We start from the raw sequence: 23,663 nt of genomic DNA, 5'->3' as shown, positions 1-23,663 counted from the left end.
AATCAGGGAAACTCGGAATGGCTAGAGACATGGTTGAGCTGGAGTTAACTGTGGGCCAAAATTTGTTCCCTGTACAACAGTTTGGTCCACCATATCGTGCCCTCCGAGCATTCCGGTCTCTCGTATTCTTAGAAACATCTCAACTGGAGGCATCTCTCTTCTTTAAGATCTGCCACCAAGTGTGATACTTCACCACTTATACTCCTGAGGCCACTGCAAAGAAACAGACTTACGCAGCTTCAATATTCATCGTGGCTAGATTCACAAGGTGAAGATCAGATTTGGAAAGGCATCAAAGCAACACTGGATGATAATGCTGCTAAAGTTAGATCAAGAGGAGATAAGGAATTTAGCCCTGTATACCCTCTTATGCTTCGCTTAGGATCTTCGCTGACAAAGAATGCTCCTGCGTCCCGAAAGCCTTAATCTTTTCATGTATACCTTTTTGTAAGCCCTTAATGTTGAATTGAAATCATTGCCTGAGAATCTTCACCTCATGAGAGATATATAGGACAAACATGAAGACACTTCATAGATAGTCGTGCTAATTTCCCAGTAAAGGAATACGCTTCCTTTTTCGTTTCAATAAAAAAAGCTCAAGCTCACAGATTGTTTCTTCTTATATCTGTCCAGTTCTTTAAAAGAAAAAGAAAGAGAGAGAGAAAAAAAAAATAAAACAAAAGCAATCTATTCCTCGTGACTACTGTTTCTCTTCTTTTCGCGTTTAAGTCCTCTGCTACATGGGGTTTAATCGGAAAATGACTTCGGATGGAGTATCGACGTCAGCTGCAGCTGTTACAACGAGAAAGCCGTCGTGTAGGAGAAGAGAAATTATTGTGGGACCAGCGTATGTCCACGTAAGCAAATGCAACGGGAGTTATTACCCGTTACACACAGTGTCGTTTTAGCCCGTTTTGAATAGAAGAGGATCGTTTCTGAGCCAAAAAGTTCATGAGGGGCAAATGTGACAAAAATGAAAAACATGAAGGACGGATTAGGACCTTCTCCCTTTCTTTAATAACAGGTTCATCTTAATAAAGTCTAAAAGGATATCGGTCTAAACTTTGGTCAGTCTCCATTTCTCCTCTGTCTCCTTGCCTCTTCTATAATTGTTGTCTAATATACATTCAGTGAATGATGTATTACTATATGCATATTTTGCATCTTCAACTCTTAAACTAGATAAATGGATTAAGTTTTTAAGCTACAAGACACTACTGGAATTAGCCACAATACCCAGTTATTCAAGTATCACATCTTCATTCAATTACTTTTTTATTTGATGTTAGTTGAGTACTGGAACTTGAAAAGTTAGAACCAGCTTAGTGAAGATTCTTTTGGTTATTTATGTGATGTTTAATTGTTTTCATTCTTACAGTGTTGTCATGTTCTTGTTAGACCTGTCTGGAGAGATCATCTTAATGTAATAAGTATGTAAAAGATTTTTATTATAATTTAAGTTTGCAAATCTTCAGAGTTCTAACTTACTATGGTTCTGAATTGAATTCTTATTTTCTTTTCTCCATGGATACATAGCTTTTGTTTTCTTTAGCTCACCTACTTCAAAAGAATTAGTTACTCATGTTAAAAGAGATGTAAGTGTATTGTTCGGAAAGGAGCACTAGGAGGTGTATTTTTAATTTCCATGGAAATTCTATTTTTTGGATTGAATATATTAAAAATGTACTCATTGATATGGAATTTTTATTATTTGAGTGAGGTGCAGATAAATTATGGTACTTTTATTATTTTTATTTTTATTTAGCATGCCAATTTTGGCTTTTATTTTATTGCTTTTAATAGAATAATTTTGAGTAATAATTAATATTGATATTTATACTTAATTTCAATATTTAATTAATATACAATTTTGTAGGAAGAACGCTCCACTCAGTGGCATTAAGTTATATATCGATTTTATAGATGTCTTTTGACGAATCTAATTGTTTGAATGTTGGATTTAATATCTTTTTTTCTCTTCACCATTTTTATAGAGAGAAAATTAACACCTCTATAATGAAGAATAATAAAAATTCTATAAAAAAGAGAACTTAACATCATCATAATAGGAGGCGATAAAACTCCTAAGAAAAGCACTAATATTTATTTATTAAAATTAATTAATAATCAAAAAAAGAAAAAGGAATCACCACTTATCTAAAAGTGATCGGCGGTGGATCAGTAGTGGATCAAAAGATAAAATTTTAATAATTAGATCGGTGGCGAGTTAAAAGATGAAATTTTGATATAAAAAAGAAAAAAAAAAAAGTTAAAGTTTTTTTTTTTTTTTTGTTGTGTATAAAAAGAAAATCAAGAAAATCAAAGATATGAGTGTTGTTTTCCAAGTAAGTCTTGAATTATCACTTCGATGGTTCATATTGTGATTTTCAAAATTGGGAGAATTTTTCTTCTTCTTTCCAATGAAAGCTAGTTTCCAAAATGGTAAATTTGCCCTTGTCAGAAAGCAAATTTATAATTGGCATATTACTATATTATCTAATGAAGTAAAAATTCAGAGAATATTTTACAGGAGCGAGTTGCATCATTTAAGTTTCTAAAGTTTTCTCAATGTTGTTGGGAACAGAAAAACTAATCATTCATTAAATGTGAATATATACTTCAAATTATTATCTTAACTTGAGATAAATATTAGCTTCAAGATTCGAATCTCATGAACAACAAATTGCATATCCCATATCTTTGTACACATTCATGTATTGCCTACCTCTAAATACTTTATCATTACTAGAAATTGACTCATCAATTATAGTGGGTGCCTAAATTTTTGTTCTAAGGCAAGAAAGGGTCCAACCCAATGAATTTATGTCATTTGACTAACGATACCTAGTTTCCTCCTCCTCCCCTTTTACAATCGAATTTCTTTTTTATTTTTTCTTTAAGAAAAAAGTTATAGCAAACCGAATTATAAATAAGATACCCTTCACAAGAAAAGAAAGTAATTGAATTTGTAAGGCGATCTTGGCAAAGCCATACAAGGAAAAATCCGTTTCTTTTGTCATTAATAACAAAATCTTGTCTCTTATTAGCAAATATGAAGTCCCCAATTAATATTCAACCTTTTTCTTTTTTAATCTGTCAGCATCCGTTACTCCTAAAACTCATCTTTTTGACATCTTCTCTAACCCATTTTCTGCGTTGGTTTAGATAAACTTTGCTTTCACTCTACTCCCCATTCCAGTTCCTCACATGAAAAGAAAAACCAATTTTATTTTTATTAACCATCAATTCTTCCTTTGACTTTCGTACTAAACCTCAAATAAACAGCAAGACTTTACATACACACACATATAAATACACACATAAGATCATATATTTATATATAATAAGGATATCAAAATCTCTTTACTTGAAAAGTATATTTCCGGTCTCTCATGGCTACTAAACACAATCTTGAATTCATTTTTCTCTTGTTTCTCTTCCTTGTCTTCTCGTCTTTATGCAATGGAGCAATATATAGAGTTCATAGGTTAAGGCCCCATCAAGAAAACAGTGATATCATGCATGTTTTTCCACCTACAACATTTGGTTTGCTCCCCAGAGGAACTCCTGTTCCACCTTCAGGACCATCAAGGAGACACAATATGCAGCCGGTTGATGGCGGTCCGGCAGGTGGAGGATATGATGGTGGTGCTCTTCCATGACTTCAAGAGAGAGAGGGATGTTCCATTAAAGATTGTTAATTTTCATTTATTAGCTTAACTGATTGGTAAGTTTTTTCTTTCTCTTTTTTTGTGATTTCCATGCAAAGGGTATGATGAATTTGTGATTCTAGGATTCAAGGCTTGCTTTTCTTGATTTTAATTGTAGTTTGAATGTTGTTCTATATCTTATATTAAAAGAAAAAAGATAGATTTCATGTGATGAGTTTGTAATTTTTTGACATAAAAGGACGTGTATTTGGTTATGTCCTCGTCTCAATAAGACAAAAGATGTTAATACAGCAGTAATTATCATACGAACAAAGATGTGATGTGCATATCTATTTAATGCAAATTCTAATATCAATAGTAACGCTTGCAGAATGAATAAGGATATGATGAGAAATAGTAAAAGAAGTAGAGAAGATGATGATACATAAAGCGGAAGCTCATTTCTTTTTCTTTTTCTCTTATTTCTTTAAAGTTTTGTGATGATGTAGAAAATAGGTTGAAAAATAGATGGGACCCTAAATTTGTCTTGCTTCACAATTCGCCCTCTAAATTTAATTCAACTGTACATTTGAACTTCATGGGCAGTTCTTTTTAAGTCGTGGATTCATTGAATTGAATTATTTATTATACGTTAACAATATTTCATTAATTTCATTAAATATATAAAATATGAGATATGATTTTGCTGTAAAATTAAAACACAACATTTGTTAATGATATTTTCTTTGTGTTTTTATTATTTTATTATTATAATTAACTGCATTTGTGAGAACATTATTTTGTTATTATAATTAACAACATTTGTGAGCAATTGTGAGAAGGACGTAAGAATTAAGAGTCCGTGAAGTTAGATATCCAAATGAATTAAACTTGAGTTTAAAGGACTAATTGGAAAAAGAGAATAAAATGAGGGGCTCATTTATATGTTTTGCCTAGAAAATAATATTGAGAAAGAGAGTGCATATTCTGAATTAATATATCTCATATTTAAATATGTTAATCCAACGGCTCATTTCAATAGCGCTCCTAATGATATTAGAAATTAAATGAAGGTAAACTGTTAAATAAAAAAAGAAAATTAAAGACAGAACATATAAATATCACTTAATAACAAGCAGCAGTATCTATTGAGGGTGACATTGATTAATAAACATATTTTGTGCTTTTGGGTTTATTAAATTTCAATTACTATAGAAATCTAAAATTTACAAAGTTTCTCTTTTTCTTTTTATTTTTTATGCATCGACTGAGATTTGAACACTGACACCCACTTTGCCTTATTTTTAGGTTGCCATGTTAGTTAGCTAGTTAAAGTTGAATTTATGTGTCTTTTTCCTTCAATTCATCTTGGTTTACAACTACATTATTACAAGATTTTACAAGTTCAAATCATTTAATTCCATATAATATGAATCTGGTCCTCAACTCAACTCATTTCATATCAATTCTGGTTTACTTGTCTTTTCCCTGAAGGGGCTACATTTAATATTTTCATATTATATATTTATGCATATACTGGTCTGTTTTAAATGAGGCCAAGCAAGCACCCTCAATGCAACCCACATATACTTAATTTACAAATTCGTTCACATACACATATGTTTGTGTATAGTTTTTCCACAATTGCACTACATTGTAATAGATAAAGAGTCATTACTAAATAATAACAATAATAATGATCTTGGAAGAAAAGGTGGATTAGCGGAGTAGAAACCTAACCGAGACATTATCTAACCTTTGGACTGTCCAAAAAATAAAAATTAAAACCTTTGGATAAAACTGAAAAAATGAAGAAAAAGAAAGTGGTAAAGGGCAAGGCAATATCCAACGTGGATGTGTGGAAATTTTGGGCAAAGTACAAATTGTTTGTTAGTTCAGAAAGCGAAATGGTTAAAGAAAAGAAGAAATTTCAATGGTTATAAAAAAGAAGTTTGAAGGAAGTGAGGAGGGCACTAAAAGTTACGTTTAGAAGAAGGGATAGATTTTCATGTATGACAAACACTTTCCAGCTGGGATAGTCTCAATGTCAATTGTATCCATATAAAGCATACTGCTAGAGTTAGGGCACAATCAGTTTTGTCATTTTATGCACAAAGGTTCACTCCAATCACATCACTCATGTTTCCATTTTGCCATGTTGTCTCAACTTAGCAAGTAGATAGAATTTCAAGAAGACAAGGCATGTACGTACTCCCCTTCATTCTTCAATCATTACCCTACTTTTTATAAGAGTATGTGGAACTTCATATACCTGCTGTTATTTTATAAGAGTATCTAATCCTCCATTGCTATTTCTCTACTTGACTATCCTATAGTTGACAATGCAACATAATAAACAGAGGACTGATACAGTCAACTTGATTGGAGCACAAATGAAACATCTACTAGATCCTTATAGGTATCTTGAAAGGCTATTTTTGCTCACATCAATTCTAAAGGAGAAAAAGATTTGTATATAATAGCAGCTCCATGTAAAATTTATATAAGATGGTAGCGAAACAATGTATCATACCATTCCTTTTGGGTTCAACCATTGATAGTTTTCTACTAAGAGCAACTCCTGGATGAAAATGGGAAACAAAGCTAAAGTAAACTTACTGTAACCAGAAGATTGCCTTACTGTTTCTCTTTAATCGCACAGCAAGAAAACTTTAATTGAGAATATTTCTCTCTAATTTGACATTGAGGTGAATGTTTGGTCACTTCTGGGCTGCTGCTTCGGCTGGGGTCTTGGTAGTCATCTGATCAACTGCATGCACAGTGCTCTGAAGCTCCTCCCATATAGCTTTGTACACCATCCTCTGCCTATTCACAGCCGATTGTCCTTCAAAGGCTGAAGAGATAACATCAATACTGCAAATAAATGAGCTTTAATATTGGTAATGAAGATGGAAAATGAGGGAAAGAGGAAAAACACACAAAAAGAAAGGGAAGGCAATTGCTCAAGCCTAACAGACTTGAGAAATAACTGTGACAAAAATATTGAATATGCAACATAATAGTTTGTTACATATATTACATGCAAGACTTTGATTCACATGCACATTATCAGCTGAAGGAACATTGGCATAACATAAATTATATGCAGTCCTACCATGAAGACTCTGGTACAAAAAATTTTAAATCCTCTGACCATTAAACCTGAATGAACCAGTTATCCATAGCCAGTTTAATTAGCAAAAATTCGAGATCACCTGACCAACTAGCTACCCAATTAAAGCATACTGGTTTGGTGGTTCATAGCCACCAAGCTTAACCTGACAAAAACCTCTGAGTGATGGTCAGGTTCAGGGTTGAAACTCCAGAGAGCAACTTCATTGGGAATCCAAAGGCATAAATTCATTTGAACTGCATATTAGATGGGCTCAGTACAGGTAAATTGCAATATTTGCTCCGTCAAGAAATTCTAATGAAATGATAGAAGATAGAAAATCAGGAAAAGATATTGAGTTGGTAGGAAGCAGAAACAAGTGCTCATGGAAAATACCAAAGCAATAGCTTAAGGTTCAAATTCCAAGTTGCTGTCAGAAGGCTGAGCTCATTTTCACATAATGTTGAATAAACAATTTTTAAATTGCTATATCAACGGAATTGCAGCTACAGCCATGCCTCATGGAAGTAGCATGAGCTCAGTTCAATCAATACCCGTAATTCTGATTCTTTTTTTTTCATAGGAAGAAAACTTTATTATCTGACATTCATAAATCAAATGTGGGAACATCTGAATGCACAAGTATAACAAAATAAGAAGCCATGCCAGAATCTCAGTTCTCACATTGGTATTGGCAAGGTACAGCACTGAAATGCTATTCAGAGAGCAGAACAGAGACTCTAATTTGTTGCCTTTCACTTAAGCCATTGACCAAAAAATATAAAAAAAGAAAAAAGAAGAAGGAAAAAGAGTTTAGAAAAGGCACACAAGACAGAATAGGATGAACCACATATAAATGATCCTGTTCAGGGTATTAAATAGCGGATTAGGAAACCAATCAGCATAACAATATTGGACTATATCAGCCTATATCATCCGCCGAAATCATAAATCTTGAAAACAATTATCCAAAAAGAATAAACTCTTTTCACATCACATGCCGATACATATTGTCCACATCGGCCATATTGCCTAACAGACGATACAGAGCTGATGCACCAGCTGCTTCTAAGTTCCCCATGTGTAATGTCCCCATATCGTATCGCCTCCTTCAATTCCCGTCATGTAGCGGCCTATGCAATAGGTATCATATCGGCCGTTATTTAAAACCCTGATCTTGTTAGACTTTCATTTTGAGCTCAACAAGGCTATTCAGTGCGAAACTATGAATAATGATGACATTCATCAATTCTTTGTTTTTTATTTTTCCAGTTATTCTCTAACTTAACCTTTAAATATTGCTGTAAACCTCTAACAGATCAAGTAACCTAACAAGATACAACATTTCATTTAAGTTGTATCTCTTCCTCTCCTTATCCCATTCTAATAAGTCTGTTACATTACACACCATTTCTTTGCATCTAAGTAAGAGAAATTCCCCTGTTCTTCTCTCCTAATTCTGCTTATACACATTAAACGCTTGGAACTTTTATTCCAAGAAACCACTCTCCATTCATCACCATAAGTTCCAATTGAGAACCAGCAGAATGATTAATGGGAGTACATACATTTTTGTGTATATGTGAGCAGCTCATTATCTGATTCATATGGTAGGTTTATATATCAATGAAACTCCAAGTAGTAAATTCACCTACTACAATATTATCAAATTATAAACCAAATGAGGGAACATCCGAATGCATTAGCCTAACAAAATAAGAAGTCATGCCAGAATCTCAGCTCCCACATTGGAATAGACAACATACAGTACTGAGACATTATTGCAAGAGGGAATCAGAGACTCTAATTGTTGCCCTCATTCACGCAATCGACTCAATAAAGTGGATAAACTCACATAATCACATTCCATGTACATATACTAAAGACAGAAATAACCTCAATAAAGCCGTCAGGAAGGAATCCAACAAAATGGAATAACTGTTCTATAACTTAATAACCTCTAAATACTGCCCTCAGCCTAACAAAAAAATCCTTTAGAGCGCATTTGGAAAGTCTAACCAGTTGTGTTTGGTTGAAATTAATTCCGCTAGGAATACATTTGCAAATCTAAAGTTATGTGTTTAGTTGAAATAAAACTTCATTTAGAATTCTACTTAATTATATTTATGGAATTGGTTATAACCAAAGTAAATTTTAGCAAAATAGATAGAAATTACAATATATTTCATAAAACTAAAATACCCTTTCAACATCCATTTCATTTTACTTTCTCTCTCATTTTTCTCTCATGTTTTCTCTCTTGATAGACATTTTCTCATAGTAATTTATTTCAAACACAATATTCATTTCATTCAAAGTTAATTTTATAGTTATACTTAAAACACCAAATATATGAATTTATTTGCAAATGAAATGAGATTTTTAATAGATTAACCAAACAGTGTAAAGTGCAAAAATTCAAATTGAGTTCTATTGAGTAAATTCCCATGTTTGAAAAGTCCATAGTTGCCAGAACTCTCTTTTCAACTTTGGCATTTTGAAAGAAATGAAATCATGTGAAAAGAGATGCAGGTATTCAGTTCAACTGAACTCTATCTCTTATACATAATAAATCCAAAAAGAAAAAAAAACTTATAATTGACTGTAAATCTAGAAAGTAATTTTAAAATGACAGTAAAAAAAAAAAAGCTTTTACCTAACATGGCGGCCATCTCCATATGCATCTTTCACAATAACTGAATCAGCATCCAAACTTTCTTTAATCTGTTTCAATCAAATTCAATTCAAAAACTAACTTTAAAAAGGAATCAGAAATTTATCTATTTTCTTCCAAAATTCAAAATACGAAACAAAATCAATAATCAAGCACTCCCAATTTCTAAGAGATTTTACCTTTTTCTCCATGGACTGCATAAGAGGCGAGTCAATTGAGCCAGCATCATTAACATGAGTAGCTCTAATAGAAAATCTACGGTTACCCACTACACCATATCCTAATTTTGATAGCTTATTATAGCCACTGCTTTCAGTTTGGAGCTTCGTTTTAGTGTTGTTAGTGCAAGACAGAAGCAATAAGTTTGTCTCGGACTTTTTAGGGAAGATTGTGCTGTGTGAGACGACGCGTCGTTTCTGGGTTTGGATAAAGTTTCGTGTGGAGGAGATAATGTAGGGTCGCCATATTAGCGTTTTCGCCATTTGCAAGTTCTTTGGAGAAAAATGAGAGTTTTTGCAGTCGAATCGTAGAAGCGTGTCTTTCTTTCTTTTTTTCGTCTTTTAAATCTGGCCGGTGATGAAGGGTGTAGAGTTTTGGGCTTCATTTTTAGCTTAAGACTGGGCTTGAGTGAGACTTTCTGACATAATTTTTTTTTTTTCTTATATGTCTTAACATACTATCATTTATAAAAAAATTATTAATTTTTACATTCAGAAACAAATTAATAAAAAGTATATATGTCATAAATCTTAATTTGTTCTTTGGTATATAAACATGTATTTTTCTTATTGTTAGAAAAAGAAAAAAAAAAAAAAAAGAGGCATATTAGCACTTAAAAAGATGTAGAAAGCGAACGAGTTGAAGTGGGTTTTGCTGCTCAGAGTATAATTTCTTGAAAATATGTACTGAACATGGAATACTTCAGCTACAAAACAGCAACTAACTATCCTTCACTAATCATTATAAAAGTGACAACAGAAGACAGGATTTGAACTTCATCTCTCTCTTTTCAGAAACAGAACATTCTTACCACTTCACTTAGCTTCGAGTTTTATTGATCATTCATTGAAGACACAATGATTTCGTATATATCTAATTTGATACCTGAGTATCAACATAATTTCGTTGCCCTTTAATTACAAAGCCAACTGTTTATGCAATGATCTGACCGCACTATCAACCGGCTTGTCCTGCAACAGAATTTTCAACTCCTTTGCAAATCGTTTCATCGCTTGGGCTGGCAAGCAAATTGGCAATATGAATCCATTTTCTCCTTTCTTATTTTCGAATGGTACACAAAAGCTGGATAACATTGGAATGGCTTTGACAGGACCACCATATTTCGCTCTGCCCCATCCAAAATCTACCTCTGTAAATTTCGCATGTCTCACATCCGATATTATGTATGTTCCTTCTAAGGGAAAAAGAGGTCTACCCTTAATCACCAATGTATCAGCCACTGATTGCACGTACTCTCTAGTCATATTCGCTTTAGTTCTTTTTATTAATTCTATTGCATAATTCATCGGTTCTTTTAAGAGTTCTCCAGCAGTTGTTACCGCGGTTGAAAGCACAAATCCATTGCCATAATACCCTTTTGGTATTAATGGAGGATCAAATTTGTCGCGTGCATTGGTAAGACATATCATTCTTATTTCTTGTGTAGGGTTCGGCTGCAAAGCAATAGTACGACATTTCCAAAGACAAGCTGTTAGTATTTCGAACGTGGAGCAGCGACAGAGACGAGAAGAGGCATGTCTTCGAAGAGCTGATATTTCAGTAGGTCCAAAAAAGAATGCTTCCTCAGCTAAGTCATCGAGTGGGAATGGAACCACTGTACGATTGTTTTCATTGTATTCAGGATGTGTGCATGTTGTAATTGGTGGGTTCCTTGCATCAAGGACTTGTCTTTCCCATACTGGAAAGATAGAAGGGGTTTGTTTTCCACGTGCCATTTCTCCAACTGCCGTCATGAATTGGACTAGACCGAAGCCATCACTCATAGTGTGATTGAGTCGAAGTGTAAAAATAAAACCACCGCACTTGAAGCGTGTTACCTGCGAATTAATTTCGTATAAGCTATGTTATAGCTCAGTAACAGACAAATTTTTAAATTGATATAGTTTATCACCTCATTTAATATATGATATTATTTATTAGACGTCAAAATTTACATTAGTTGATTCTTAATTACGAATAATTAACAGTATTAAATAACTCAACTAAATATTGTACCTAAACCCTAAAAGTTATTTTTCAATAATATTCAAGTACACCAAAACAATTAGTTTGCTCAGCTGTGTTTTGGGCCAGTTGATTTCTGAGACTAAAAGTATTAGTTGGAAGTCTCTTATAGGCCATATGAGAATTAAAATTAATTTTTTTTTTAAAAAAAGCTGAATTTTGTAAGATTCATTTGGTCCAAATAGTGTTGGATGAAATTAGTAAATCGAATTTAGCTGATTAAAGAGCAAAAAGTACCTGAATAAGCAACAAAGGACAATTAATCACACCACTAGAGCCAGGGACATCAAAGAGGAGCTCATCCAATAAGGGAAGTGGAGGTTGAAGTGCATCTCTGCATTGTTCAAGAGTAACATCAGCATCAGCCTCAATAAACAAGACCCCTTCGCTGGTGCATTCCACTACAAGCTTGCGGTTAGGCCATTCTCTGAGCCTACCAGCAAATGGATAGTAAAACACTAGCGCTTTAGCAAGCGCCTCTTTTATCACCTTAACAGGGTCCTTTCCTTGCATTGAAGGATCATGTTTATAAATTTGTACGACAGGAATATGGAATCGGAGACCTTCTTGGTCATCTATGTCCGATAATGGCTTGAACTCGTAAGGGGTGGGCTTGGCCGGGACGATTAGTTCAGGTTCACGCCTGTGGACCTGGAACCTGATGGAGCTTGTTGGTGGGTTCATGGTAGAAGAATGAGTGTTTGCTGAAGTGAACTGAGTGAATGGGAGTGTTAGATATGTTGCTGCTTTCCCTGATACAGGACAATAGCATCTATTTATAGGGAGGCAATGTTAGATTAGTTGAATCTTGATAACTAAAAGGAATGGAATTGCCACGAGTTCGGGATTTAAAATCTCTATGTCATAGGTTAATCTTTTGCGTCATATCTACTTCACGTTACTGGCGTCAGATGTAACTTGTGGCTCTAATTGTATGGTGTGTGGATGGCTATAATTAAACCTCCGCATATTTGGAAAACTTATCCATGTGTACTCACTATTATAATAACAAGAGATAGTCATAAAAAAATAAAAATTTATCTACCACAAAAATCAGAGTTTGAATTTAAAACCTTTACCTTTTAAAAATAAATATCTTTAATACTTAAAGCTAAATTTCAAATACGGTGAATTACAATTTTTAAGTAATAATATTAATTATAATAAATCTCTCACGTTTATGTTGATGCATTTGTGCATTCAAGCATCGGATTGTGACAAAACCTCAACAGTGGACCTTCTTGAAACAACCATCTGCACGGCAGGTTGAGCAATTCATACTACTATATCATGTTTTTCCGCCCATACACGTGTATAGATTGTTATTGTCTTAATTATAAGTAATTTCTTAATTTAAAATATCAATATATAATTTTTTGTTTAAAAAATTTATAAGTATAAAATTTGATTAGTAGCAAATTGTATTTATATAAAAAATCTGTTCCCATTATTTTAATTATAAATTTTTTATTTGAACAATTAGAATTGTATTTTCTATTTAAGAGAAATTATACAAAATTGTACTAATAATAAATTAAATATATATTATAAATATTTAATAAATAATATAATTAATAATATTATAATTAAAAAAAAAATCGTCAGGCGGATTGGTTGGGTTCAAATCAAGCTCAGTTAGGCTTGCATTTTTTAAATCTTAGCTCGAGCTTAGCTCAATCAATGCTTATAACATGGATCGTGGTTCATGATTCTAAATAGTCCGGAGTCTATAAGCAACATATGTGTATGTATGCATGGAGAAGAGGAGAATATAACAACTCTTCCCCTTTTTTCAAATTGCATAATGCGAGAATTTTTGTTCTAGCTTTTTTATATTTTTTTAAAATTGTACTGTTTTATTTTTTAAAAATCATTAATAAAATAAATTTATAAAAATTAATATTATATTAAAAATTATACATTAAATAAATTTTTATATATTTATAAGAATTAGTCGTTTATTTCACGTGTTATATGACTATTATAATTATTTCACTGTCACTATTTGAAAGATTTTTATTTTGACATGTATATTTATTTTTGACACATGAGATTTTTATTCTTTTAATTGTAATAAAAATATTATATTAAAAATAATATTTTAATTATATCTTTTATAGTTTTATAAAAGCTAGTCCTTCACATGCCTATTGTACGACCGTCGTAATTATTTTGATTATAAATAATAATATAAATTAAATTAATATATAAAATTAAATAGATCTTTTAATATTTTATAATTAATTAAAATATTTAAAAATAATATTTATTTATTTATTTTTAATGTTTTTATTAGTTTTTTTATATTTTAAAACTTTATCAATAAAAAATATAAAAATTATAAATAAATTAATAGAAAAACTGCAAAATTATACATAAACTTGAATTCTACATGTCAAAATTAAAAATCATATGTATTAGAATATAGTAATACATGTCAAAATGTTTTTATTAGACTAGGTAATATTAATATTTTTTGTTCATTTACATGTGCTAAAATGTTCATTTTCTATATATAATAATTAATATTCTTTGTATTTAAATATTCATTATCTATGAACTTAATATTCATTACAGTTAATGTTCATGTTGATTTGTTTAATAAATTATTCATCAGTGTTAATATTAATTTTCATGCAATGTTCATTGTCTGTATATATATATATATATAATGTTCATCAATTTTTTTAAATAAAAGTATTGATTTTTTATGAAAGCTTTTATTATTTTTATGATGCATATTGAAAATATTTTATGATTAATATAAACATTCATTATTTATATGCATGATATTCATTAGTTTGTCAATAGAAATTCATCATTGATGAAAATCATACCCACTAATTCATTCAAATGGACACATATAATATCGATATAACATAAATCTTCTATACACAATTAGTAAACAAAAAAAAATATCAGACTAAAGTTATATTATAAATATTCATATTGTGGTATGCATGTCTTTTCAACAAAATTAAGTTAACAAATAATCAACATTTAACATTTTTAACAAAATTAAATTAACAAATTATGAATATAAATTATTTTCTAAAAAAAAAATTGTGTCAGCATCTGATGCGCATCAGTATTTGACGCACGTCTAAAACTTAAAACACAGATATTTGTACAAGTAAAATGATGACGGATGGATCCCTAGGTTCATAGAACTACGTGGATAGTGGTTCATCTTATAATTTTCATAAAAGTCCCAATTGTTATAATATGAACTGCGGTCCATAACACACACGTGGTACATTTTCTTTCTAAGATGTATGGTGCATTCTACTTTTAAAGTGTATACTACAGGGAGTTTTATTCTCGCTTCTTCGCTGTTTCTAAATTATAATAAAATAAATTTATAAAAATTAATATTATATTAAAAATTATACATAAATTTAAATTTTACGTGTCAATAATAAGTCCACGTGTTAAAATTAAAAATCATATATATCAGAATATAGTAACACATGTCAAAAAAATTCAATTAGACCATATACATATTAATATTTTTTGTTCATTTACATGTACTAAAATATTCATTTTCTATATGTATAATATCCATTAGATGTAATGTTCTATAATAATTAATTTTCTTTGTATTGAAATATTCATTATTAGTGAACTTAACATTCATTATGGTTGATGTTTATATTCATTTTATTTGATGTATTATTCATCAATGTTCATTGTCTATATATATAATGTTCATCAATATTCTTAAATAAAAATATTGATTATTTATGATTGTTTTTGTTATGCATATTGAAAGGCTCGTGGTACCTTCTGCCCACCATTCCTCTTCTACTTTGAGAATTGTGTGAACGGAGAGTGGGCAGAAGGGAAGAAGGTCCTCATACGGAGTCACACACTTACTTGAGCAGGGTGGGAGACTGGGGAATGGGTCTATTGTCTATCTTCAACTCGGCGGCTGAGCCACGTACCCCTCGAGGACCCCTATAGACAGAATAATATAATAAGAATGAGAATAGTCAAATCTACCAAAAACTTCGATAAAGAACAGCTCATTAAAAATCCAGAATGGACCAGTTCAGCACCTCAAGGAGTAGATTCTAAGCTGCATCTCCAAAGTCCAAAGAGGATGCACCTTCCCTTTTTACCTTTGCCTGCTATAAAATTGGTGGATTCCTAACCTTCCTAACCTAACAAATTTAATAACATAGAAAGAAAGGACCTTTCCCAAATTAGGTTAGGTTTAGGCTTTAGCCCCTATTAGTTAAGCTTAAGCCAAATGAAAAATTGATGGGCGCTACTAGCATGGAACGTGAAGTGCTCTTCGGTTAGAGCAAAGCCCAAAAAAAAAATGGTTGTCTAAGTTGTCAAAGATTTTGCTATGAAAGACTTGGGTGGATGATGAAAATAGAACGTCGAGACTTGCCTCTTGGCTAGTTCCGAATAGTTCAGTTTTTGGAAAGGGGTGCAAGCAAGGAAATTGTATTAGAGTGGGGTGGTTGGTAAGCAACTTGCGGGAAGCCGTTGCGCGTTAGCAATAGTTCCTGCTTCCAGTTACTTCTGAACGCGATAACATGATTTATTCCATGGACACCCTCTATGGAGGACCTTTTTATGATTGATATAAATATTCATCATTTACAGGCATAATATTCATTAGTTTGTCAATAGATATTCATCATTAATGAAAATCATGCCACTAATTCATTCAAATGAATATATATATATAATATAGACATAATATAAATCGTCCTTACACAGTTGGTAAAGAAAAAAAAAACATCAAGCTAAAGTTATACTGCATATATTTATATTGTAGCACATATCTTCTAAGCAAAATTAAATTAACAAGCAATGAACATTTTACGTATAAACAATAAATATTCAGCATATGTTTAATGAACATAAGTTAATGAATATTTAATACAAAATCAATGAACATAAATTATTTTAAAAAAAAAAAATTATGTTAGCGTCTGATGTGCACGTCGATGTCATGCGTGTAAGACGCTGATATAAATTTCTTTATAAATAAAACGGTGTTGGATGGACCCTAACTCCACAGAGCTATATGAATCGGAGTCTACCTTATAATTTCCATAGCTCGATCCTGCTTGTACAAGCTTAAGCTTTTAATCAAGCCGACCTATCTTAAAATATATATGAATTTTTATGTATATATTTTCTAGACGGACTTGTTTTATCAAGCAAGCCTCAAAGAAATAATATTTATAAATCCACTTAAAAAATAATCTAACTTTTTTCTGATTCGGACTTGAATGAGCTGGGCAGATAACAAAATCGACGACATGTCTAACCGTTAGTGTAATATATAATGTGTATTAGACAAAATTTAAACTAAACTTTTTTTATTTTAAAAGTATTTATATGTAAAATTTAACTAACATTCGCATATAATAATAATCTAATAAATGTGTAATCCATCCTATGTTGTACGAGATTAGATTACTTTCTTAATTTATTAACTAATATATCAATTATATTTATATAGATTAATAATAAAATATAACAAATATAATATTTCTTAAGATTAAGAGCTAACTTATTAGTTAATACATTAATTATATATATTATTTTTATATTACAATTATTATTTAATTAATAAAATATATATTAATTACTATATTTATTATACTATAATATTATCATTATAACGATACAATAAACATAAAAACCATCATAGTAGTGATCAAATAGCACCCATGATTTTTCTTCTCCTCTTCCAACTATATTTAAATAATGTAATCAAAACAAACTAATGGCTAATATATTATATTCAAAAATATGTAAAGCATGCAGTTAACCTAGAATCTCCTACTAAATCATTTTTTTTAGCCAAATGAATATTTATATTTTTGAATTTTAATTATTTAGTTAATTTAACACAATAATTTTTATTTAATTAACAGATATTTAATTTATTTTTTATAATATTTTAATATTATTTAATATTATATTTTTTTTAATATGTCCACATGCATTACCAAAAAATAAAATTTAAATATTTATTAAATTAAAATTAAAATTAAAATATTAAACTAATTAATCGATACCAATTTAGAAATATAAATGCTGATATTTTCGTTTTCCTTTCAAAAGAAGGATCGTCCGACTGTCGGTTTACTTGATCGATATATAGGCTTTTTTTTTTTTCTTTTATTCCTTGGTTGATATATAGTTGCGCATATGAAAAGAACTTATTGACAGGTTGGTCTAAATTATTGGTAGGGTTGATAAGTACATACATGTGACCGTCCTGATCTAATTTAATTTGCTAGGTACTCGTGCTGTTTTATGAAAACTCTATTTTTTAGAAAAATAAAAATTATAAAATAATATAATCAAACTTTAAAAAGTAAGTGCAATTTTATAATGAAAATAATAAAAATATCATATATCGTAATTTATTCATCTAGTATCTAAAAATGAGTTATTTTTATGGTTAGAAAAAGAAAGAAAAAGAACTAATCTTAATTATAGAAAGTGGACGATTAAAAGTGGATTTACTGCTCAGAGTTTAATTTCTATAGCGAGCATTTAGAAAGTAACTAATAGTTTATCTATGCATTGCACGATAGTTATTATTATTTTAATTATAAAATAAAATTAATAAATAAAATTTAATAATTTTTTTAATATTTAGTTATAATATTTTAAAAATAACAGAAAACTAAATATTTCTATATATTCTTCTTAATTTATTTCATATTTTAAAATTTTATTAATGTGAAAATATAATAATAATTTTAACATTACGTATTAATTGACTTTAGTATTATTTAAATGAATACTATGAATATAATCGATATTACTATTTTTTAAGATTATAAATTATTACATAATTAAAATTATTTTATTAGTAAATATAATACTAAAGATATTATTTTCTAGAATAATAATTATTATTTAATTAGAAAATTATTTATTAATTAATATAATAATAAAATATTAATTAATGTGATATTTTTTATAATAGAATTACATTTTTTATCTAATTATAAAACTAATTTATTAATTAATATAATATCAAAATATAATTAATATGTTATCTTCTAAAATTAGAATTATTGCTTAACTAGAAATATAACTTATTAATTATTAATAAATTAATTAGAAAAATATAAAATTACACATAAATTTAAATTTTATGTCAAAAATAAATATACATGTTAAAATAAAAAATCTATGTGTTAGAATAAAAGCACATATGTCAAAAAAGTTTATTTCTCTAGATTATTCTTCGTTCATAGAAAAGTGAGTAATAAGTTGTGATACTTGTGTGTAGATATGGCCAGAAAACTAGTAAACATCATACATGTATTATCAGTTCTTTTTCATTTTTTATTTATTTATGGGGTTCAATAGATTATAGTATATAGTCATTCTCTTTTTGTTCACTATAAAAATATAATAATATATTTAATACATAAATGAGAATTTAAACTCAATATATCTCTTCCAGGAACAAAATATTCATACTACTTCTTAATTATGATTTAAGGCACATTAATTTTTTGAAATATCTAGTTTGATACCTAAACATCCATATAATTTCATTGCACTTTAACTACAAAGGTGATTGTATAAACGACGAACTAACCACACCATTGACTGGCTTGTCTTGCAATAGAATTTTCAACTCCTTTGCAAATCTTTCCATCGCTTGTGCTGGCAAGCAAATTGGCAACATGAATCCAATTTCTCTTTTCTCATTTTCGAATGGTAAATAATAGCTACATTGCATTGGAGTAGAATTGATAGGACCAGCATATGTAGCTCTTCCCCATCCGAAATCCACCTCTCTAAATCCCATATGTCTCACATCTGACATAAAGTATGCTTCTTCTGTGGTAAAATGAGGTCTACCTTTGATCAGTAGTGTATCTGCCACTGACTGAACATACTCTCTAGTCGTGTCTGCTTTAGCCTTTTTTATTAATTCTATTGCATAACTTACCGGTTCTTTCAAGAGTTTTTCAGCCGTTGTCACCGCAGTCGAAAGCACAAATCCATTGCCATAATACCCCTTTGGTACTAGTGGAGGATCAAATTTGTTGCGTACATTGTTAGCAAAAATCATTTTCATTTCTGTTGTAGGGTTTGGCTGAAGAGCAATAGTACGACATTTCCAAAAACACGCGGTTAGAATTTCAAAAGTGGAGCAGCCACCGAGATGAGAAGGGGCATATCTTCGAAAAGATGATATTTCAGTAGGTCCAAAAAAAAATGCTTGTTCATCCAAATCATCAAGTGGAAATGGATTCATTATATGATTGTCAGGAATTTCATCGTATTCGCGATGTGTGCATGTTGTAATTGGTGGGTTTCTTGCATTTAGGACATGTCTTTCCCATACTGGAAGAACTGAAGGGTTTTGTTCTCCACGGGCCATTTCTCCAACTGTCGTCAGGAATTGGACTAGACCAGGGCCATCACTCATAGTGTGATTGAGTCGAAGTGCATAAATAAAACCGCCGCACTTGAAGCGCGTTACCTGCGAATTAATTAATTTCGTTTAAACTATTATATATATATACCGGAAGAATTAGTTTGCTCAGCTGAGTTTTTGGGCAACTGATTCTGAGACTAAAAGTTATTGGTTTAAAGTCCAATTACAGAACATATGATAATTAAGTCTCTCTTAGAAAAAAAACTGAAAATTTTAATATTATTGGTTCGAAATAGTGTTGGATGAAATTGGTAAATCGAATTTAGCTGATTAAAGAGCAAAAAGTACCTGAATAAGCAACAAAGGACAATTAATCACACCACTAGAGCCAGGGACATCAAAGAGCAGCTCATCCAATAAGGGAAAAGGAGGTTGAAGTGCATCTCCGCATTGTTCAAGAGTAACATTAGCATCAGCCTCAATAAACAAGACCCCTTCGCTGGTGCATTCCACTACAAGCTTGCGGTTAGGCCATTCTCTGAGCCTACCAGCAAATGGATAGTAAAACACTAGCGCTTTAGCAAGCGCCTCGCTTATCACCTTAACAGGGTCTTTTCCTTGCATTGAAGGGTCATGTTTATAAATTTGTACGACAGGAATATGGAATCGAAGACCTTCTTGGTCATCTATGTCCGATAATGGCTTGAAGTCGTAAGGGGTGGGCTTGGCCGGGACGATTAGTTCAGGTTCACGCCTGTGGACCTGGAACCTGATGGAGCTTGTTGGTGAATTCATGGGAGAAGAATGAGTGTTTGCTGAAGTAAACTGAGTGGATGGCGGTGTTAGATATTTTGCTGCTTTCCCTGATACATGACAATAGCATCTATTTATAGCTGGGGAGACAGTGTTAGCACTAGCTTCGTTTTAGTGTTGTTAGTGCAAGACAGAAGCAATAAGTTTGTCTCGGACTTTTTAGGGAAGATTGTGCTGTGTGAGACGACGCGTCGTTTCTGGGTTTGGATAAAGTTTCGTGTGGAGGAGATAATGTAGGGTCGCCATATTAGCGTTTTCGCCATTTGCAAGTTCTTTGGAGAAAAATGAGAGTTTTTGCAGTCGAATCGTAGAAGCGTGTCTTTCTTTCTTTTTTTCGTCTTTTAAATCTGGCCGGTGATGAAGGGTGTAGAGTTTTGGGCTTCATTTTTAGCTTAAGACTGGGCTTGAGTGAGACTTTCTGACATAATTTTTTTTTTTTCTTATATGTCTTAACATACTATCATTTATAAAAAAATTATTAATTTTTACATTCAGAAACAAATTAATAAAAAGTATATATGTCATAAATCTTAATTTGTTCTTTGGTATATAAACATGTATTTTTCTTATTGTTAGAAAAAGAAAAAAAAAAAAAAAAGAGGCATATTAGCACTTAAAAAGATGTAGAAAGCGAACGAGTTGAAGTGGGTTTTGCTGCTCAGAGTATAATTTCTTGAAAATATGTACTGAACATGGAATACTTCAGCTACAAAACAGCAACTAACTATCCTTCACTAATCATTATAAAAGTGACAACAGAAGACAGGATTTGAACTTCATCTCTCTCTTTTCAGAAACAGAACATTCTTACCACTTCACTTAGCTTCGAGTTTTATTGATCATTCATTGAAGACACAATGATTTCGTATATATCTAATTTGATACCTGAGTATCAACATAATTTCGCTGCCCTTTAATTACAAAGCCGACTGTTTATGCAATGATCTGACCGCACTATCAACCGGCTTGTCCTGCAACAGAATTTTCAACTCCTTTGCAAATCGTTTCATCGCTTGGGCTGGCAAGCAAATTGGCAATATGAATCCATTTTCTCCTTTCTTATTTTCGAATGGTACACAAAAGCTGCAAAACATTGGAATGGCTTTGACAGGACCACCATATTTCGCTCTGCCCCATCCAAAATCTACCTCCGTAAATTTCGCATGTCTCACATCCGATATTATGTATGTTCCTTCTAAGGGAAAAAGAGGTCTACCCTTAATCACCAATGTATCAGCCACTGATTGCACGTACTCTCTAGTCATATTCGCTTTAGTTCTTTTTATTAATTCTATTGCATAATTCATCGGTTCTTTTAAGAGTTCTCCAACAGTTGTTACCGCGGTTGAAAGCACAAATCCATTGCCATAATACCCTTTTGGTATTAATGGAGGATCAAATCTGTCGCGTGCATTGGTAAGACATATCATTCTTATTTCTTGTGTAGGGTTCGGCTGCAAAGCAATAGTACGACATTTCCAAAGACAAGCTGTTAGTATTTCGAACGTGGAGCAGCGACAGAGACGAGAAGAGGCAAGTCTTCGAAGAGCTGATATTTCAGTAGGTCCAAAAAAGAATGCTTCCTCAGCTAAGTCATCGAGTGGGAATGGAACCACTGTACGATTGTTTTCATTGTATTCAGGATGTGTACATGTTGTAATTGGTGGGTTCCTTGCATCAAGGACTTGTCTTTCCCATACTGGAAAGATAGAAGGGGTTTGTTTTCCACGTGCCATTTCTCCAACTGCCGTCATGAATTGGACTAGACCGAAGCCATCACTCATAGTGTGATTGAGTCGAAGTGTAAAAATAAAACCACCGCACTTGAAGCGTGTTACCTGCGAATTAATTTCGTATAAGCTATGTTATAGCTCAGTAACAGACAAATTTTTAAGTTGATATAGTTTATCACCTCATTTGATATATGATATTATTTATTAGACGTAAAATTTACATTAGTTGATTCTTAATTACAAATAATTAACAGTATTAAATAACTCAACTAAATATTGTACCTAAACCCTAAAAGTTATTTTTCAATAATATTCAAGTACACCAAAACAATTAGTTTGCTCAGCTGTGCTTTGGGCCAGTTGATTTCTGAGACTAAAAGTATTAGTTGGAAGTCCCTTATAGGCCATATGAGAATTAAAATTAATTTTTTTTTTTAAATAGCTGAATTTTGTAAGATTCATTTGGTCCAAATAGTGTTGGATGAAATTAGTAAATCGAATTTAGCTGATTAAAGAGCAAAAAGTACCTGAATAAGCAACAAAGGACAATTAATCACACCACTAGAGCCAGGGACATCAAAGAGGAGCTCATCCAATAAGGGAAGTGGAGGTTGAAGTGCATCTCTGCATTGTTCAAGAGTAACATCAGCATCAGCCTCAATAAACAAGACCCCTTCGCTGGTGCATTCCACTACAAGCTTGCGGTTAGGCCATTCTCTGAGCCTACCAGCAAATGGATAGTAAAACACTAGCGCTTTAGCAAGCGCCTCTTTTATCACCTTAACAGGGTCCTTTCCTTGCATTGAAGGGACATGTTTATAAATTTGTACGACAGGAATATGGAATCGGAGACCTTCTTGGTCATCTATGTCCGATAATGGCTTGAACTCGTAAGGGGTGGGCTTGGCCGGGACGATTAGTTCAGGTTCACGCCTGTGGACCTGGAACCTGATGGAGCTTGTTGGTGGGTTCATGGTAGAAGAATGAGTGTTTGCTGAAGTGAACTGAGTGAATGGGAGTGTTAGATACGTTGCTGCTTTCCCTGATACATGAC

General features: G+C 31.6%; 4 protein-coding genes across 4 annotated transcripts; all 4 read right to left on the bottom strand.

The window, feature by feature from the left end:
• Positions 1–6,104: 6,104 nt before the first annotated feature.
• LOC8284275 (protein BOLA4, chloroplastic/mitochondrial) lies at positions 6,105–10,012 on the bottom strand. Its single transcript, XM_002523971.4, has 3 exons — positions 9,616–10,012; positions 9,419–9,486; positions 6,105–6,524 (listed from the first exon to the last, which is right to left on the bottom strand). The coding sequence occupies exons 1-3, from the start codon at positions 9,916–9,918 to the stop codon at positions 6,371–6,373; spliced, it is 525 nt and encodes a 174-aa protein (XP_002524017.1). The 5' UTR covers positions 9,919–10,012; the 3' UTR covers positions 6,105–6,370.
• A 282-nt stretch (positions 10,013–10,294) lies between these two features.
• Positions 10,295–12,456, bottom strand: LOC8284276 (benzyl alcohol O-benzoyltransferase). The gene is made up of 2 exons (XM_002523972.4): positions 11,918–12,456; positions 10,295–11,493 (listed from the first exon to the last, which is right to left on the bottom strand). Exons 1-2 carry the CDS (start codon positions 12,362–12,364, stop codon positions 10,573–10,575), a joined length of 1,368 nt encoding a protein of 455 aa, XP_002524018.2. The 5' UTR covers positions 12,365–12,456; the 3' UTR covers positions 10,295–10,572.
• A 6,646-nt stretch (positions 12,457–19,102) lies between these two features.
• On the bottom strand, positions 19,103–20,926 carry LOC8284278 (benzyl alcohol O-benzoyltransferase-like). The gene is made up of 2 exons (XM_002523974.4): positions 20,412–20,926; positions 19,103–20,168 (listed from the first exon to the last, which is right to left on the bottom strand). The coding sequence occupies exons 1-2, from the start codon at positions 20,856–20,858 to the stop codon at positions 19,242–19,244; spliced, it is 1,374 nt and encodes a 457-aa protein (XP_002524020.3). The 5' UTR covers positions 20,859–20,926; the 3' UTR covers positions 19,103–19,241.
• A 589-nt stretch (positions 20,927–21,515) lies between these two features.
• On the bottom strand, positions 21,516–23,663 carry LOC125371359 (benzyl alcohol O-benzoyltransferase-like). The gene is made up of 2 exons (XM_048380186.1): positions 23,137–23,663; positions 21,516–22,714 (listed from the first exon to the last, which is right to left on the bottom strand). The coding sequence occupies exons 1-2, from the start codon at positions 23,581–23,583 to the stop codon at positions 21,794–21,796; spliced, it is 1,368 nt and encodes a 455-aa protein (XP_048236143.1). The 5' UTR covers positions 23,584–23,663; the 3' UTR covers positions 21,516–21,793.

Source organism: Ricinus communis, chromosome 10 (assembly GCF_019578655.1).
Source record: "Ricinus communis isolate WT05 ecotype wild-type chromosome 10, ASM1957865v1, whole genome shotgun sequence".
Classification (NCBI taxonomy): domain Eukaryota; kingdom Viridiplantae; phylum Streptophyta; class Magnoliopsida; order Malpighiales; family Euphorbiaceae; genus Ricinus; species Ricinus communis.
The sequence above is the reverse complement of the archived record's forward strand: the minus strand, read 5'-3'. Positions and strand labels throughout refer to the sequence as shown.